The sequence below is a fragment of the Sinocyclocheilus anshuiensis genome, unplaced genomic scaffold, assembly GCF_001515605.1.
Source record: "Sinocyclocheilus anshuiensis isolate Anshui unplaced genomic scaffold, SAMN03320099.WGS_v1.1 scaffold804, whole genome shotgun sequence".
In the NCBI taxonomy this organism is placed as follows: Eukaryota; Metazoa; Chordata; class Actinopteri; order Cypriniformes; family Cyprinidae; genus Sinocyclocheilus; species Sinocyclocheilus anshuiensis.
Window position 1 is genome coordinate 662,484 of NW_015557098.1, and position 18,795 is coordinate 681,278.

At 37.5% G+C, this 18,795-nt stretch overlaps 2 protein-coding genes across 9 annotated transcripts; one reads left to right on the forward strand and one right to left on the reverse strand.

Annotated features, from left to right (window-relative positions):
- Positions 1-467: 467 nt before the first annotated feature.
- On the reverse strand, positions 468-9,230 carry LOC107677470 (uncharacterized). 8 transcript variants are annotated; one of them, XR_001632841.1, is made up of 8 exons: positions 8,873-9,185; positions 7,534-7,592; positions 7,279-7,415; positions 7,137-7,199; positions 6,895-6,953; positions 4,035-5,010; positions 2,188-2,280; positions 468-2,098 (listed from the first exon to the last, which is right to left on the reverse strand). XR_001632841.1 is itself a non-coding variant. In XM_016472383.1 (8 exons), the coding sequence occupies exon 7, from the start codon at positions 4,995-4,997 to the stop codon at positions 4,059-4,061; it is 939 nt and encodes a 312-aa protein (XP_016327869.1). In that variant the 5' UTR covers positions 4,998-5,010; positions 6,895-6,953; positions 7,137-7,199; positions 7,279-7,415; positions 7,534-7,592; positions 8,873-8,961; positions 9,152-9,230; the 3' UTR covers positions 468-2,280; positions 4,035-4,058. The 8 variants fall into 8 exon arrangements, 6 of the variants coding, with proteins under 6 accessions (XP_016327869.1, XP_016327872.1, XP_016327870.1 ...); XM_016472383.1 differs by having other exon boundaries at positions 468-2,280; positions 8,873-8,961; positions 9,152-9,230; XM_016472386.1 differs by having other exon boundaries at positions 468-2,280; positions 7,279-7,325; positions 9,152-9,194.
- Positions 9,231-9,648: 418 nt separating this feature from the next.
- Positions 9,649-18,390, forward strand: LOC107677472 (alpha-tubulin N-acetyltransferase 1-like). Its single transcript, XM_016472389.1, has 10 exons — positions 9,649-10,140; positions 12,093-12,150; positions 12,249-12,340; positions 12,512-12,569; positions 12,658-12,771; positions 13,678-13,779; positions 14,228-14,273; positions 16,105-16,179; positions 17,491-17,695; positions 18,257-18,390. The coding sequence occupies exons 1-10, from the start codon at positions 10,049-10,051 to the stop codon at positions 18,288-18,290; spliced, it is 876 nt and encodes a 291-aa protein (XP_016327875.1). The 5' UTR covers positions 9,649-10,048; the 3' UTR covers positions 18,291-18,390.
- The last annotated feature ends 405 nt before the right edge of the window (positions 18,391-18,795 follow it).

The following is an 18,795-nucleotide window of genomic DNA, read 5'->3' on the forward strand; positions in this document are numbered from 1 at the left end:
AAGCATTCAAATTGCTTAATTTGAAATGCTAAAATGACTAGAACTCGGATAAAAATGAAAACTAAATAGATTTAGAAAAGTAACAATGACGATCTCAAAATGTTTGAAACTACAATTTTAATGAAAATTCAAAATCGAAAGCTAATTCAAAATAAATAATTCTAAAATAACACTACTGTGGATTATTGGTTGGTGCATGTGAACTAAGGTAAATAAGATAATAAACATAATATTACAAATAGAAAGGAACTTAATTGTTCCTGTTATTTCCAGACCTGGAAAAGGGATACAAATCAATAAAATCTTAAAATGTAATGGAAATTTCTATAGTAAAAATATTTTTCTTTGGTCTGCTCAACTCTAAAATATTGTTATATAGAATTTGCTCTAAGGGTAATAAAATCACACACAAACACGTGTATATAAACTGTATATAGTATATATATTTGAAATACAAACGACTGGGAAAAATAACTCATTGGTCAAAAAGCGTAAAAACCCTGATAAATAAAGTCCATTATAAAGCTTAATATTTAAAAATACATCTTTGGAGATTGCATGAACATTTTTAATTGTACTAATAACCACGGTGGCCATCTGTGTCATGACAGCAAATTTTAGTTAGAGCCGAGATATAGAGGTTTCCGTAAACATCCATACAACCAATATTCATATCGCCATGACACAAAAATGGACACGGTGGTTAAACAAAGTAAAATAAAAATAAAAATGGTCAAGCAATCAACTTCACAATTTTTGGACCACTTGAGATGGACTGACCCATAACAGATAAAATCTGTGTCCACATGTATCCATGCCCTAATATAAACCAACATACTCCAGACATGAAATATGGGGAAAATGAAGTTTATTTTAGCTGTAAGGACTATTAAAGACTCAGTGTGCAGCACTTAAGAACTGTAGATGCAGATCTCACAACCTTGAGCTGCAATCCATTTCACACTCTACAGCAGACTTTTCTATTCACAGCTGTCTGGTTTCAGCAGTGGCCCACATTCAGTGGACTCAGGGCTTACAAAAATGGAAAAACACATTTTAAAGAACCTTCAAAGGTCACACGTATTCTTACATTGCTCAAGGTTGTAGTAAACCAACAATTCTAGCGCTACATTTGAATGCTTAAATAACTGACATGAACAACCTAGAAATTTATAAACCAGTACCACAAAGGAAAAGTCATTCACAACATAAGAAGTTTCATGCATAGATAAAACGCCGTGGAACACATTCAGGAAGAGAACGCTATTCTTGTAAGCAAGAGACATGTTTGTGCAACAAAGCATTGGATATTAAGCTGACAGTATGCACTTGTGCAAAATTACTTCTAATTTCTTTACCCATAATTCCCTGTGAACTGGCCAAAGTACCAGATATTGTGAGGCACAAAAGATATAATCAACTGAAACAGAAATGAAGCAAGTAAGACTGATGACACATCTGAAATCAATCTAGACATGCAGTTGATGCTGTAATGAAGTGTAAATATACATCAAGCACAGAAAGGTTCTAATGACGTAACCCAAAACATAAGGAAGTTAGATTTGTAACATTTCATAAACAGGTTTAATAAATGAAAATAAAATAAGTACGGAACAACGTAATGCGCAGGTTTGCTGTATGCAGAAAGCTATCTAAAAATCATTTGCAGTTCCTTTATAATTGCACTCAAAAAGTTTGCCTGTGATTGGACTAATGGACTGAATTAAGGATGGGCGATATAATGGACTCAGCCCATTAAATGGAAGGGCACACAGATACGAGCAATCCAGAGACGCTGTTAGAGGCCACATTGAGCTATGAATAAAGTGGCACATGCAGATGTGCAGTACATACAGTGTGGAGTCGCAAAGCTATTAATCGCCATATAAAAGTAATGTTTCGTTACAAACAACTTGTCGTTGAACTGGTTCAGCCTTCAGAATCACACGGTATTTCATTGAAATTCCCTGTCAATCAATGATTGCTGGGGTGCTCAGTTTTCTGTACGTGTTTCTTCAGGTTTGTAGATGGCAGATGTTGTTTATCGCTGTGGCTGTAGATTCTAGTATTTTACTCGTCCACTTCTCCTGCTGGTGTGCTACATATAAATAGTTTTTGGGAAAATGAAAAGTACATTTTGAAGTGAGCAAAAAACTTCCACTGGTGGAGAGAAAGAGGTGCTAGTACATTTAGGGTGCTCTTCAATCGCTCATGGGGCGTTGTTGGTGGTCGAATCCTCAGTGAAAGATTTGGGTACTGGATGATCAGCATGTCAACAACCTGTGACAGGAACACAGAAGTGGTTAATCACTGCAGTATGAGAAAAGCTTGATATTTGTGCGTTCTACTTGAAACAGTTCATCCAAAAATGAAAATTCTGACATAATTTAGCCTATACTCACCCTAATGTTGAGCTATGCTGGAGAGAATGGATTGAAGTCAATATTGATTCAAATCTTGGACAGTTTGTCACAAAGTTATCGTATAACTTCATAATAGGGCTGGGCAATAAATTATATCATATACAGAGATTGCAATAAAATTTATGTTGATAATGATGATAAGCTTTGGAAATTTTTACTTGATATGGATTAATCTAACAGCCTATCTATCACACAGCAGAAATAAACGTGACAACAGCCACATTCAGCATGTCTCTGTGTGAATGAGTGCTGTACTTTCATCTGCTCCACAAACTCAAACGTGTGACATGAACTTCATCTCCAGAGCTGCTCTGAGAGTCACTTCACCAGCTTTACGCTGTAAACTACCACCAAATACACACTGAGATCTTCATGACAACCCACCAAAATAAAAGTTCGGCCTAACTTATAACCGGATTATATTACTACTGTTACTACTAAATTATAACAGGTTACAAGTTACAAGTTTGTTCAAATCCTTGACACCAAGTATGATAGTAAAAGTGATACCTGATTTTGCAAACTTTGTTAATATGCAGCAGTGCACAAATTTTCAGCAACCAAAAATATTTGTTTAAAAATTAATTTTCAGTTTCGGCCGAGGCAGTTTTGGAGGGTCAAAAACACTGACCAAAAAGGTGACATTTAATAAGCACTTCTCTGATGGTACATTTTGACTGTGTCAGTGTCTATTTGTACACACTAGGGATGTCCCAAGCCGATCTCAAGGATCGGGATCGGGACCAATTAAGTTTTTTTTTTAACTAATCAGTATGGGCTCTCCTAAGCCCGATCCTTATTTTACATCAGCTGTCATGCAGGTGTCGTGCAGTCGGTATTATAACTTTAATGTTCTTGATGTGTGAACCAAACACTAGGAAAATACAAGTTTTGGATTGTGTGGAGGGGATTGACAATATCAGTTTTAATTGGATCTTAATTTTGATTAACCCAGATCTTTTAGTCAATGCTGTCTTCAGTTCATGCATGAACCAAACTTTACTCAACATTATTTGTAGCACGTCTGCCATCCAGTAATCACAATAAGCTTTGTAACTTTTACTATGAAAAAAAATCTGAGCTTTCAAATTGTCTGTCAGTTTTTCTAATGAAACTAAAACAATATATGTTAACAATTTGGTTTTCAGCTAAATTAAAATTTTAATTTCAGTTTTGGTTAAAATCCATTTCGGTGCATCACTACATACGGGTCGGATAGATTTATACAACGCATTTCTTGCATAATTATTAGATAACAGGGCAGGGATTGTAGGTGGAGGGAGTGAATGTACAGCGCTCTCTCCCACCTTCAATACCACGACTGAGGTGCCCTTGAGCAAGGCACTGAACCCCAACTGCTCCCCGGGTGCCGCAGCAAAAAAATGGCTGCCCACTGCTCCGGGTGTGTGTTCACGGTGTGTGTGTGTTCACTGCTGTGTGTGTGCACTTTGGATGGGATAAATGCAGAGCACTAATTCCAAGTATGGGTCACCATACTTGGCCACATGTCACGTCACTTTTCACTTCACTTTAGGAAAGCCTTTCCCTTATGACAACAGCACAAACAAAACAAGAAAACAACAGGTTCTGTGGGCAGAAACAGCTACTTACCCAAAATACACTTTTCCCAGGACTTCAGCTCCTTTGTTTAACTCCTTTCTTGCTTTCGTCAGCTGTCTGCTGTGGCTCATTCTGCTCCCAAATGTCGTTTTGTTCCTCCTCGCTCTCTTTGACCTCTCCGTCACCTTTCCCATCATCCCCCTCTGCCGAAGCTTCACTCTGGCGTACACTGACAGAGATGACCAGCGCTTGCACGATACCGTAGATCAACGCAAACGGCAGCAGGTACTCCTGTACCACCCACAGCAGTCCAGCCATCCCAACAGACGACACCAGAAACATGGCCATCCCATGGAGCCACAGCTTCAGGGCCCCCTGCACCCCCAGCACGTCCAAAATGAACTTGGTCGGAGGGGATACGGTGGTCAGGAAGCCCACCACAAACAAGTCAAAGAGGTGGCGGAGGAAATTAAAGCAAATATCGTAGTGCTCAGGCACGATTTTCCCCGTCCACGAGCGAGAGAATAACTGGAATGCTGATGTCTGCTGGGACAGCGGTGTGGGGGACAGAGGAGGCGTCCCGTAGTCTGATTCCCCATCAACTTCATCGCTGTCCCATGCACCTTCACTCCACCCGGCACATTTCCGCTGGCGTAACACGGTGGACGACGACCACCTGGGCCAGAAAAAGTATCTGGATGGAAGCATACGGCTCCACCAGCGTGAAGACCTTTGGGCCGCTGCTTTCTCAATCTCAATATCAGCCCTCAGCTCTTCATTGTCCAAAGGCTTGATAGTCTCCTCAGTCTCCCAGAATTCCTCTGCGATTGTCTTTTGGTCCTTTGTAGTGTTCTCGCCCCTCCAAACCCAGGCAGTAAGTCCCCATAAGCCCCATCTGCTTTTAGTCTGATTGTCCGTTGTTGGGGGTTTCTCAGGTTTGGCCTTACTGCCCCAGGACGAGTACAGATTTGCTGGACTGACCCACCCCCAAACTCGCCCTACAACTGCGGTCATGTCGGCACTATTACTTTATAATGCACAAAGGAGGAAATTAAAATGCTATAACATTAATAAAGTGTCAGTGTGTGGGGGAAAAGCTAATATAATTGATAATTACACATTAATAACTATAGTATAAAGCAATAATAAGCACAGCCACCTCTTCATCTAATGGTATAGCTATTTAAAAAAAATCAGAAAACGACGTTGAGTGTCCCTTTATTACGACATATAAAGTTTTACACCGCTACAAGTATAAGATGGCATCTAAACAATGAGACCTCAACAGACCTGTATTAAGGCGTGTTTGTATTAAAGCAAATGAACCAGAAAACAACTGACGGCCACACCCGTGCAAATCACTCAATGACAGGAAAATAATATAATTTGTATTAAAAATTAAAAGCGAAAACAAAACAAAATTACTGTGGTAATGGGGTTTCGTTTATTTCTGAGCTCTAAAAGCATTTTCCTCAGGCGAAACGGCGTCGGTTAGCATGTCTGAACAAGCCGAGCGACTCCGAAACTTTAAACGCTAAACTGTGTCGATGTCGACCGGCGAAACACTAGCGACCGGAGAATCAAACATACCTGCGACCCCAAATCTTCAGTTCTATATGACTGCAGTAAGGACACGCAGTTACATCTTCCAGACATCACGGTCTCTCTGCTTCACTTGCAAAAACATTTGAGTTCACTCATCGAAGCCAGCTTCACATTCCTGTCCATTAGCACACGGCACATACCTGCTCGATATTAAACCGTTTCAGCACGTAAACAGCTCGACAAAGTGCGAAAATGCAGTCCGGTTTAATTTCAACAGACTCACGGAGTTTTGACAGTTAACTTACTCTCTGCTGTGTACGAGCTGGTTTGCTCGTCTAGTAATGCTTGTCTAAGGAAGTCCGGCTCATTTCGGCGAATCGGTTATTTCAAACGGTTCATTTGAAAGAACTGGTTCAACCAATCAATTCAGTGAATCTTTTAACTCGTGCTGCCTGATATCCCGGCGTGGCATATTATTTGCTCGAAAATGTCCCAATAAAGCCGTATAATAATTAAAGCCATATAATAAAGCCACGTATTGCTGTTCCTTACGAGTATTTCGTTACGAATCATACATGTATGAAAGAGACTAGCTGGAATAGATGCCGTTTACTTTTTATTATATTTATGCACTTAGCTGACGCTTTTTATGCCAAGCGACAAGCAATTCGTCACAGAGCCAACAATATTCATAGCGTACAATGCCAGGTTTAGCTAGAAAGCTTTTAAATAGTAAGCTAAGTATGCTAATATGCCATACCGAATTCGGAATACCACACAACGTTTACTTCATATAGTAAAAGAAATACGCCAATATATATGCTAAGGTTCAGAATTTAACCAGTCTCTTTCAATTTGTTCTCGGTTCAATGAGTTGGAGTGGTTGACTCGACAACAAATTTATTGAAAAGATCCGACTCAAATCGCGCGTCGCTACGCACTGCTATGTGCAGAACAGAAGCGGTTACATTAGCATCGCTGACCCGGTGACCTTCGCTCTGCAGATTTGTGACAGTCCGTGTAAACTATTAAAATTTATATATTTCCAAAGCGTGGGTTTTATTTTGTTACAACAACAGGTAGGCTAGTATGGAAGCATATAGGTAGCGAAATTCAATTTAAAATGCAATTTTGATTATGTTATAACACTTTTAACACAACTCTTCTGCCATTGCATCAACTTCTGTCCTTGAAAGAAAACGCGTGTATTAGATTACAAAGGGGGAAAATAAGTGTATTAGTTGCCTGTCAGTGTTTCAGTGCGCCGCAAGAAAGTTACTTCATTGAGTTTCAGTGGAACCGAACAACGCGCTCATCATTAACACCCAATTATAACCAAAGGTAAGTTTACTGGGCCAGTACTTACACAGTGACAGATTCAAAGGAATATGCTCATCATTGGCTCATCATTCTGGCATCGTCAACCTAAAAAAAGAAAAATAAAATCCAACATTAACTAGAAGTTCTTAGTAATAATAAACACGTTTTCATAATCAAAAGCTGTGCTCAGAGAAATGTGAAGAGCTTCATGTTGTCATCAGAGACTCTAGTCTATTGAATCATCACTGCACATCACTGATAAAACATCAGCACTGTCCGGACACCAACCTTCGTGTTGATTCATGGGCTGGAGACCATGTCTAGGCTGGCTTCAAATCCTTAGCTGAAAACCTTGAAAAGAAACGCTAATTGTTAGAGACTATCATGGGCCATACTCGCAAATTCATATGCATAAGAAACAATCTCTTACCCACTAGTCGTCAACCGCTGCCATCAGCCATCCTGCTGGAATCCAACCTGCAAATGTATCTAGACATTTAGAGACATTCAAAGCCACTTCTGCTCAGTCACAAGCTGTACTGCATGTGTTGAGTGCACTGTGAAGAGCTTCATGAGGAAATAAGAGACTCCAATGATTCAACATTACATGCAATAATAGACAAGATACCATGCTTTTAAAAGCACTAATTATTTGAGGTTTTCATTGGCATCAACTAGCTCTTACCTACTGATCGTCAGCCGTTAACATCAGCTGCCTGGCAACATCTGCTCCTCCCATCCAACCTGTAAAAAAATTACTTTAACATTTAGACAAAATCCAAGCCTCTTCTGCTCAGTCACAAGCTGTACTGCATGTGTTCAGTGCACTGTGAAGAGCTTCATGAGGAAATCAGAGACTCTAGTCTAATGATTAAACATTACATGCAATAATAGACAACAGGGGTTTTCAATCTTTCAGATGTCACAGACCTCCAAATAGAGTTAGAGCGACCACCATTCTGAAGTTTATCAGCTATATATTTATATGTATAAAGACCATATTTATACCGTATTAGTTTGCAAAGTATTCAGTTTCTATTACAGTTTTCAGTTACATTTTTAGTACAGTAAATGTATTATGTACTTATTTAAATACATTGTTTATCTTTTTATTTTAATTGAATGTATTTATTTATTTTTAGTTTATTATATTTACTTTACGCAGTTTTTCTCTGTTTTGAAAACCCCCGTTTCTGCCAAAAGTTGACAAAAAGCAATAACTCCATAAACAATCATAAATGTTAGTATTGTAATTTTACTGTTGTTCTGTAAAATAAAATAAAAAGACAATAATAATGATAATAATTTCAACAGTTCTGTTAATACATTTATTATAGCCTAACATTCACACATAGTGTTCAAATTGGGATCTGTAATGCTTTCTAAAGTTTTAAAAGAAGGCTCTTCTGCTCAGCAAGGCTGCTTTTAATTGTACAGTAAACAATACATGCCTGATTCAAGAAGGGGGTCTGATAGCCAAAAAATATTATTTTACTAACGTATTAATTTTAAGTTAAATTGTGCTTTGTTGGTATAGTGTCTGCTAGAATGTTAAAAAATGTTCAGTGTTAAATACATTTAAATTGTTGTTTTGTAATAGATTTTTTTCTTTGAAAAGCAAGACAAAACAGTAAAAAGCACATTTTGGCTATTTAATTTGTGCAGTGGTGAAAAAAATTGGCAAAATACATGGGGGAAAAAAAATAATCGAAAAACCTTGTTCGGTATTCGGCCCAGTATTTCATTTCGGTGCATCCCTAGTTAGAGGGACCACCATTCTGAAGTTTAAAAGGCAGCTATATATCTATATGTATAAAGACCATATTTATACCGTATTAGTTTGCAAAGTATTCCGTTTCTATTACGTTACATGGTTTTCAGTTACATTTTTTAGTACAGTAAATACATTGTTTATCTTTTTATTTTAATTGAATGCATTTATTTATTTTTAGTTTATTTATTATATTTACTTTACGCAGTTTTGCAAACCTCTGAAAGAAAACATTAGTGCCGTAGTCTCATACTTGCATCACTGGGACACTGTTGCAGCTTCGGTACATTCTCTGAAATTTGGTTTCCCAAAACATCAACGTTCAGTTTAAGTAAATATGATCTGCAAAACAGTGAAGGTAATATATTATCGAGTCATATTGGGCTAAGCATGTTGATCTATGGACTAATGGCGCATTCGAGCACGGCCAAGTCGGATTTTCTTAGCAAGCTTAAATATAAAGCACTGAACTGTGTTTTGGGGTAAGCGATACAAAATAATAAATATAAAAATACAGGTCATTCATCGCTACCTCAAGAACTGCAGCAAGCATCCACAGAATGCAAAGAATCACGCAGCGTGCTGTGCAGCGAATGACATTTAACAGGGTCCTAATGCTGCAGTCAGGGTAGCGAAATATCTGCCTGCATGAAAATGCAAGCATATTTTGTGTTTATGTTGCATGATTTTTTTTCATTTGTTTTCTTTTTCTTCTTTATAATTTATTTAAACGAAATGATGCATGCACTTGTTATTGTGAGATGGGATGTTTGGGATACTACAGGAATGCTGGAAATTAAATGTTGTTAAAAAAAAAAAAAAGAAACCATTAAATAAGAGATAAAGTTAAATGTTCTTAAAAAGTTGCCAGGGGAAATCAGAAATATAAAAAAATATATATACGAAAAATATAAAAAGAAATATAAATATAAAAGAGTATAAATACTGCTGTATTTATATGATTATATCTACTGACTGCAATAATAGATATGTTTGGTTGCTATGCAACACAAAGTTGTGCGTCGTTGCCAAGAGGAAACGGAAATAAATCTCCTGAAGCCGCAGATTTCTGCCACTGTCTAAATGAAAGATTTTTATGTTTACATTAATGGAAATATAAGTAGAAACTATCCTGCAGGCGTGTGCACGGTGTACTACTCCTCCAGCGGAGTGAACGAAGGGAGTGACACAAACACAAACACAACACAAACACAACACAATGGGAGGACAGACACAGAAGCAGCGCCGATAACACCGCGATACAGCTGTGCCTTTAAACCAGCCCACTGCTGCAGCGGCACTGATGTGGGACTGGTGCTTTCACTAAATCAAGTGCAGCGAGAGTCGACGGGCGCTGTGATAAATGCATCTGAATCTGCAGCAGGGCATTAGTAGAGTATTGTGTTAAGATTCCAGATCTGTCCTTACAATGGATTTCCCTTTCGACCTGAACGCGCTTTTCCCCGAGAGAATTACTGTGCTGGATAACAACTTGAGCGCAGGTCGGAGAGCGCATGGGAGGTAATGTATGCTTTAATGTGTGCTGCTGGGAGAGATGGGTGTAATCTGTGTGCAGCATGCATGCACTGCTTTTGTCTTGTAACAGTGGTTGACACAGTCGTGCTTTGTGCTTGCAGTGGGGGTTTTAGGGTGTTGTTTTATTAGGCTAAATGTTGCATTTGGTCCAGGTCATCTTTTTCCTGTAATGATAAGCCTATTGCTGTATGGAGAGCTTGTGAGATGCAAATGCGGCCCTGAGTAAAAACAAATCTGACCTGAGTCTGATTTAATCGGTCATTGGTTTAATCTGAACGATGCTGATTCAGCAAGACAGCCACAGACTTCACTGTAATCACACAATAAGAAATCTCACCGTGCTATAGATATATTGATTTATAATAAGCATTTTCTAATAGATAAACATTTTATAATGGATAAACATTTTTTTTTAAATCTAATATAAATCAATATTATGATAATAATACAATGCAAATATTTTAAGAATACATTTGATTTGTAATGCACTTTTCTTATACTTAAAACGCTACATTGCATTACAAAGACAATCAAATAATAAATTATCTATATAAATAACAATAATAGTTAAATATTCTAAACTTTACTGAAAAGATGTGTTTGAGCAGTTTCTTAAATCAATCAAGTGAAGGGGCATTTCTAATAGAAGCAGGTTATGAATTGCATATTTTCTGAGCAAAAGCCATTCCTCCCATAGATTTATTGATAACATGAAGGAATTTGTGGTGCGTTTTCAGCATATATAAGCAACACTGTACAGCATACATTCCAATAAATACAGAAATTATAGATTTTAAATGAATTTTAAAATTCACCAAAAATATTTTTTTATTTAACCAGTATTTTGAGTATTCAATTTGCCAACATTACAATGAAATCAAAATTAGTCTTTTACATTTACATTTAATCATTTAGCAGATGCTTTTATCCAAAATGACTGCCAAATTATAGGACAATAGAATCAATCAAAACTAACAAAAAAAGCAACAATATGTAAGTGCTGTGACAAGTCCCATTTAAAGTTGCATATTGATTCTAATCGAATCAGATGCTTTTTAGAAGTTTCCCAACCTTTTGGACACGAGGCTGAATCCAGCTCTTATTCACAGCTTCTGATTGACACTATCCGTTCCACCTTAAAAGACGCACGCTTCCATGTCAGTTAGCTTCTTATTCACTCTCAACTAGGGACCGTGTAATTATATTTTATGTGCCTTTATATTTTTACAGTCCATTTTTGCTTATAAAGCAGTGTTATTTGCGTCTCAAAATAGTTTATTATTTGTTTATTTTGAAAATAGACACAAAAGCAACACAATCCCTTAAAAAAGCATGAAAAAGAGAAAAAGCTGCACGGTCCCTTAGCTGAGCGAAGCTAACTGACGTGGAAGCATCACGTCTTTTAAGGTGGAACGGAAAGCGTCCATCAGAAGCTGCGAATAAGAAGCTGGATTCAGTCTCGTCTTTTGGACTCCAAGGCTCTCTTTTGTCCAAGATAATATTCAAAGGCCCTCATATCTAAGCTAATATCTCATGTATAAACTCAGAAATAATAAAATAAAATGTGTATAATCAATTTAATGTTGTATCTACATTGATAATTTTTTTTGTATCAACATTTTAATTAAGATTATATTAATATAACTACTTACTGGGGCCCCCTGGAAGTTGCAGATGCCCCGCGGTCCCCTGGTGGAGAACCATTGCTCTACCTACCCTTGGAACAAATCATGATTCACAACTGTGACGTAACAACACCCTATTGGCTATTTAAAAAAATAGGACAAGCCATTGATTCCAACTTGTAAACCAAACAGTTATGCATTGTAAATGTGTATGCATCTGTTATGGCTTGCATAACTGGAATCATATGCAAATTCACATTTTTACATCTTCTGTGTATGAGATTCCTAACATGCCTGGTTTTTGTTCTCCAGACCAGATCCTCTTCAGATCAGCACAGTTATAGATGAGCTGGGCAACGCCTCCTCTAAGGTAATAATGACTGTCTTTTGTCTTGTTTTGAGCTTGCAGATGTTATTCAATGTCAGTTTCAGCCTGTCATCATGTCATGTGTGTGTGTATCTCCTCAGGCCCAGCAGCTGCCTGCTTCTATAACCAGTGCTGCAAAGCTCCAGGCCAACAGACACCATCTCTACCTCCTGAAAGATGGAGAACAGAATGGGTTTGCTCGCTTTCTCTATCCCTCCCCGCAGCCTATCCTTCAGATTTAATCTATTTACATGTCAATACAGCTGGCCTCTCTCTTTCCTGTTTTTCCATTACATATAAACACATCCTCATCTGCTGTTAATAACAATCTTTGACGCCCTCTTCCTGTATTTTGCTTTACCAGCGGGAGGGGTGTTATTTTTGGGTTTCTGAAGGTTGGCTACAAGAAGCTGTTTTTACTTGTAAGTGTTTGCTCATTATTGAGTTGGTAATTACATCTTTTTAAACTTGATGCATCAGTGATTTACAGTATGTTGTAATTGCATCCAGGACCAACGGGGGGCGCATTTGGAGACCGAGCCATTGTGTGTGCTGGATTTCTATGTGACAGAGACACTGCAGAGACATGGCTACGGGCTCGAGCTCTTTGACTTCATGCTGAAAGTGAGTGTCTGTCAGCGGCCTAAATGTATTAAAGGACTAGTTTACAGAAAAATCCTGTCATTTTACCTTCCCTCGTTTCAGTCCAAACCATGTGACTCTCCTGGTTGCGTGGAACACAAAAGGAGATGTTTCAAAGAATGTTCATGGTGCATTTTTTACCATACAATAAAAACAAGCAACAAAAAGCATCAATGAAGTATCATGAAAGTGGTCGATATAATTCATTCTCTTTGTTCCAAGTCTGAAAGACTGAACAAGCTGAAACGTAATTCTTTATTCCCAGATCATTTCCCCCTTCACCATTAAAACTCATTTGCAAGTACACATATTCAAACATGCCCCATCAAGACCAGGTTGGACGTCAACGATGCTGTACAGCATTGCTTTTTGTGTGTTTCAACCTTGCTGAATGCTACACGGCAAGGTTGAATTTGCAGAAGTGCAAAAAAGATTTGCGCAATATGGTGAAGGGTAAGATTTTTGTTAAAACACTTGCATTTTATTCAGATTTCCATTGAATAACCTAATTTAAAACGAGAGTATATTTTGGGGTATTTCTCAGACAAAGATGTTGTATACATAGAATATAGCGCATTAGTTGTATGGACTGCTTTTCTGCTGTTTTTTGTAGTTTTTGCTTGTGTGGAAAAGAGCAGCAGGAACATTTTTCCAAATATCAATTTTTGTGATTTCCGGAAGAAAAAAAAAATTGGTGACAGTTTGGGAACAACATGAGAGTGAGTAAATGATGACAGCATTTTCATCTTTGGGTGAGCTATTCCTTTTTAATATGTTCATTTGAGAGGTTGGTGTAAAGACCCATTTGTATTTGCTACTATGTAAAGAGTCCTGCTTGTTTTTGTGACTCATGGTTTCCTGTCCTGAACATCACCTCTGATTGAACAGCACAAACGGGTGGAGCCTGAACAGATGGCGTACGATAGACCTTCTCCTAAATTCCTGTCATTTCTAGAAAAGCACTATGATCTCAAGAACAGTGTGCCTCAGGTATGATCTCCCTTTTAAAGTGAAAGTGCTGCATGGCGCAAAACAATCACAGCCAATCAGAGCATGTTTGGTGTTCTGTGGAGTGAGATTTTTGGGCCAGTGAGATTTTAAAAGCTTATTCCTTTACAGTTAATTGAGTCACACCTGGTTAGGAGAACACGATGTTACTCTTCTCAGAAATGCAAACTGTAATCCAGTTTGTACTTGAAACAAACTAGATTACACTACTTGATGAAAACGACTTCATCAGATACTATAATAACATGTTATGTCTTGGGTGTAAATCCTGATATGGATTATGTGCATGACGTGTGAGCGTTTTTATTTGCACACAATACAGACTTTATACAATAGTGTTTTCCTCATAAAAGTAGGTGTGTAAATGACCGTTGCAAAACTTGACTGTTATGATGTAATTGTCTAATTTCTTCACACTTGTTCCTCTCAGGTGAATAACTTTGTGGTGTTCAGTGGATTCTTCCAGAGTAGATCAGGTAATGCCTGACTGCATCACTGTTCTTCTGTGGGTTTGGAATGTTGTTCTGGATCTGTGCCAGTGTTCAGTGAGTCGTTCTCTCAGGGCAACCTCCCATTCTCCTCATTAAAGTACGTGCAAGGCAGCACTGTATTGAAATTCCTCCTCTTTTTCTTTTTCTTTTCTTCCTTAAATTTCTCCAAGTAATTCAGCTCGAACCACTTAATATACAGAGTCCATTTAAGCTACACCTGACAGTGACAAGGAAATACTGGCTATAAATATTTCTTTTGGCCATGAAACTGTATTTTGCATTATTTTAATCCTTGCTGTTATTGTTAACTAAAAAATATTTAAAAAAATCTTTTTTTCATTAATTGAAATGAATCTGAAAATAAAATAAAATATAAATATTAGATGGAAATCTTAAAAGTAAAAGTTTAAGTAAATTTTGAAGTACAAAAATTGCTGCAACTAAAACTGAACTAAATATAAAATATCAAATAAATGAATTAAAATTAAACAAATATTAATGAATAATAAATAATCAAATAAATTCAATATAAAAAAACGAATAAAAATGTCAAAAGCACAAACAATTAGTAAAACTTCAAACTAAATTAAATCTAAAAATATAAGCTAATTGAAAATATGAATTATACTATAATAATATATAATAATACTTAAAAGTAATTAATTAAAAATATTATATTTATTTAAATCATAGGATTATTTAGTTGTTATTCCCTGCATGTTGGTGACAAACACTGTAGTTGTACAACTAATCTATGTCTCTCTGTAAAACTGCTATTGTCACAGAAAAAGTTATTATTTTTTCTTTCATCTTGATGGCTTCGGTTTGAGATACAACTTTTTTTTTTTATTTCAGAGAGGATCACCGATTTCACTTACATGACTCAGGGCTAGGTTATCATTCTTGTTCCATATATAGTTATCAGCCAACTGGTGAGAGTAACTTTAGATTGAAATGTAATGCAGAAAAAAATTCCAGAACCTAGTAGTTTCTCTAAAACTTTAGCAATATTCTTTTGCTGCCTTGCAATCAAATTACATTTGAGAAGATTCCACAATTAATTGAAGAAAAGTCTCTCTTTGTTGTGCTTGTCCATAATGCTCATAGCTGTCTTTTGATTCTTTTGTTTCATATTTGTAGTGCTTCTATATTTAAATCAAGTGTATTTCCTGATCTAAATCATGACCTGTTATTTAGTTTTCTATAAAATGGCATCTTTGTACCTGGCAAAAACATTTCCAATGCATTTATTTATGTGTATAAATGACTTACCGAGCCCAGATTTGGGCTGTTTATAGTAGATAGCTACCCTACACTGGGTTTACCATGCAAACAACTCAAGACACTTATTGTTCAAGTGCTTTTGTCTCATCTACCAAGGAACACCTCCCTCCCCTTCGATGGATCAGGGGATGTATGGATTTTTGTAAGGGCATTGAATATCTATTGTTCCCCTACCCCACCGTCACCCGGCTTCCACCTTACTTATCACTCCTTTATTGTATACTCAAGTCCATTCATTATAGACTCTTCCTTTGCACTCAAACAGACCCCCATAACCTCTGCCCACATCAATCAGTCCCAACAACTCTCTTGCTGTTCCCCTTTAAAATCCAATTATAGATAAGTGCTATATGTTTTCCCCAAAGTGCAGTGGAATGATAATCGATATATGCATTATGGCCATGGATATTTATGGATATGAATATCTGTGAAGAATGCAGTGTGTGCTGTTTAACTGCTTGCTGAACTCCAGACTTATCCTCTACCTGTTGTTTCCATTGGCTCTTTCTGACCACACTGCTCTTTTTTACAGTGGTCCAACTGAGAAAAGTTCACCCAAAAAAGCCAGAGGGAGAGATCAAACCGTATTCACTAATGGAAAGAGAAGGTGGGTTACTCATAGGCTCCGTGTGTCGGATATTAACCGGTTGGCACAATACAGACCCTAGTAGCTGACATTAACACCAACTAGCTGAATACTGACATCATCCAGCCGCTGTAATAAATAGTTTCAGCTGGAAACAGGCCTCCCATTATTCATTAAATGTCTTGATTTGGTCCATCAGTTACTTTAGAGTTCTTAGGAAAGAGCTTTTTTCAGTCATCACAGGCATTTTGCAAGGAGCAAGTACTCTCACTCCTAATTTAGACATTTTAGGGTTGCAATCAGGGGACTGTGAGTATCTACATCCATGTCTCAATCCAGTCACCATGCATACAGGTAACAAGGTGGAACAAAAAAATCTGTTCTTATTCAGAGCTGGTGTCATTCTTCAAAATACTGGAATGGCATTTTAATGGTTCATGTGGAAGTGATTCAGATTCCTGAACAAATTACTATTACGAGGTGGTTCTTTTTACTGATTCAGAAGCAGATAGGACAGTTGATGTAGTCTGATTGTCTAACAAATGATTCTAAGGGATCAGTTATTTTTTGTGAGTTAAAAACCAAAAAGCAAACTAGTATAATCAGATTCCTGAACAAATGACTATTACAAGGTGGTTCTTTCTAGTGATTCAGAGGCATACAGTACAACCAATGAAGTCTGAATGTCGAATAAATGATTGTAATGAGTCCTTTTTTATTGAATTCAAAACATATAACTAGTGTAGTCTGACTCCTGAACGAATGACTCGTATGAACCAGAACATACAGTTCAACCAGTGTTGTCTGATTCCTGAATGAATAACTTTTATGAACCAGTTATGAATCAGAAACATAGAGTGTAACCTGTGTAGTCTGATTACCAAACAAATGGCTTTTATGAGCCAGTTACATTTAGCCAATCAAAAACATACAACACAATCAGTATAGTCTGATTCCTGAACAAATTCTTTTTAGAGAATCAAAAACATACAGCACAAACAGTGTTGTCTGATTTTTGAACAAATTATTCTAATGAGTTCTGTTTAGGAAATTACAAACATACAATTTCACCAGTGTAGTCCAATTGAACAAATGACTCTTATGCATCAGCTATGAATCAAAAACATACAGCACAACCCAGTGTAGTCTGATTTCTGAACAAATGATTGTAATGAGCCAGTAATTTATAGTGAGGCAATGGAATTGCATTTCACTTTTTCACATATCTATTCCTTAAAAGTACTAAAAGAATCATAAGTGGAACTGTTAAGGAATCAGTAAGAGGAATCATAATTCATAAATCTTTATGATTCCACTTCCTCTCTTCCGCAGTGGTTCGGGAGGAGCAGAGGGTTCTCCCCTGGCCGTTCGTTCACCCCGCGGGTCCCCCCCACTCTCCCCCTCTGCTTCCGTCATCTCCGCAATCCCGTTCGCTCAGTGTGGGATCCTCCCCCAGCCGTGCCCTGCTCCGCCCCGCCGCGGCCCCCCGGACCCCCTCCTCCCAGCTCAACGACAGCTGCAGGGCAAAACGCACCAGGTGCATCTCAAACACACCTCACGGCCAGTTGCAACATACTTGAGTCTAAATCCAGCACTATGCTTGCAAATATTTATATCGCATCCTCTTCGCTTTTTCCATCTGGGGCTTATTTTGGAGGCTGAGAGCATTTGCTCTGTGGGAATGAATGTGAAGAGACACTAAGGTCGTTCATGTTCACTATGAGCCACTTCCTGTGTTAGATGAGTGCATGGTCGACTTGGCGGCAGGAATGTGAATGCAGCTCATTAGTGCATCATTAGCGTATCACTGTGTACTGCATAAAGGTCAGATACACAGTCTGTTTATTCTTCTAACACGTAAGCGGCCTTGACCACTTTCTTTTGGAGAATCGCTAAACATTTCTCCTCCTCTCCTCTCTCTTTCTTCTTCTCCTCCTTCATCTCTGATTATGACATGCTCGTTTTATGCATTGACTTCCCCAATTATGACACGCTCATTTTGTTGTCGAACCCCTCACTTTATTTGATGAGTTTCAACTATTGTTTCCTTTTAACCACATGCTTTCTCTCTTTTTCTCATTCTCTCATTCCACGCTAGCTCTTTAAATAGATCTAGGCTCAGCTTTCATTGACCCTCAGTCTTTAACTTAATTGTCTTAAACTTCTTAGCTAGGTCCAATTAAAGGAATAGTTCACCCAGAAATGAAACTTTGCTAAAAAATCTACTAACCCTCAGGCCATCCAAGATGTAGATGAATTTGTTTCTTCATGGGAACAGATTTGGAGAAAATTAGCATTACATAACTTGCTCACCAATGGGTCCTTTGCTTGGCAAAATACATGGGGGAAAAAAAATAATCGAAAAACCTTGTTCGGTATTCGGCCCAGTATTTCATTTCGGTGCATCCCTAGTTAGAGGGACCACCATTCTGAAGTTTAAAAGGCAGCTATATATCTATATGTATAAAGACCATATTTATACCGTATTAGTTTGCAAAGTATTCCGTTTCTATTACGTTACATGGTTTTCAGTTACATTTTTTAGTACAGTAAATACATTGTTTATCTTTTTATTTTAATTGAATGCATTTATTTATTTTTAGTTTATTTATTATATTTACTTTACGCAGTTTTGCA

Excerpts from the sequence above, each read along its gene's own strand:
- LOC107677470 (XM_016472383.1), bottom strand. The coding sequence starts at position 4,997 with ATGACCGCAGTTGTAGGGCGAGTTTGGGGGTGGGTCAGTCCAGCAAAT.
- LOC107677472 (XM_016472389.1), top strand. The coding sequence starts at position 10,049 with ATGGATTTCCCTTTCGACCTGAACGCGCTTTTCCCCGAGAGAATTACT. Across the intron at positions 12,570-12,657 it reads ACAAGAAGCTGTTTTTACTT|GACCAACGGGGGGCGCATTT; the intron begins GTAAGTGTTTGC and ends AATTGCATCCAG. Across the intron at positions 12,772-13,677 it reads TCTTTGACTTCATGCTGAAA|CACAAACGGGTGGAGCCTGA; the intron begins GTGAGTGTCTGT and ends CTGATTGAACAG.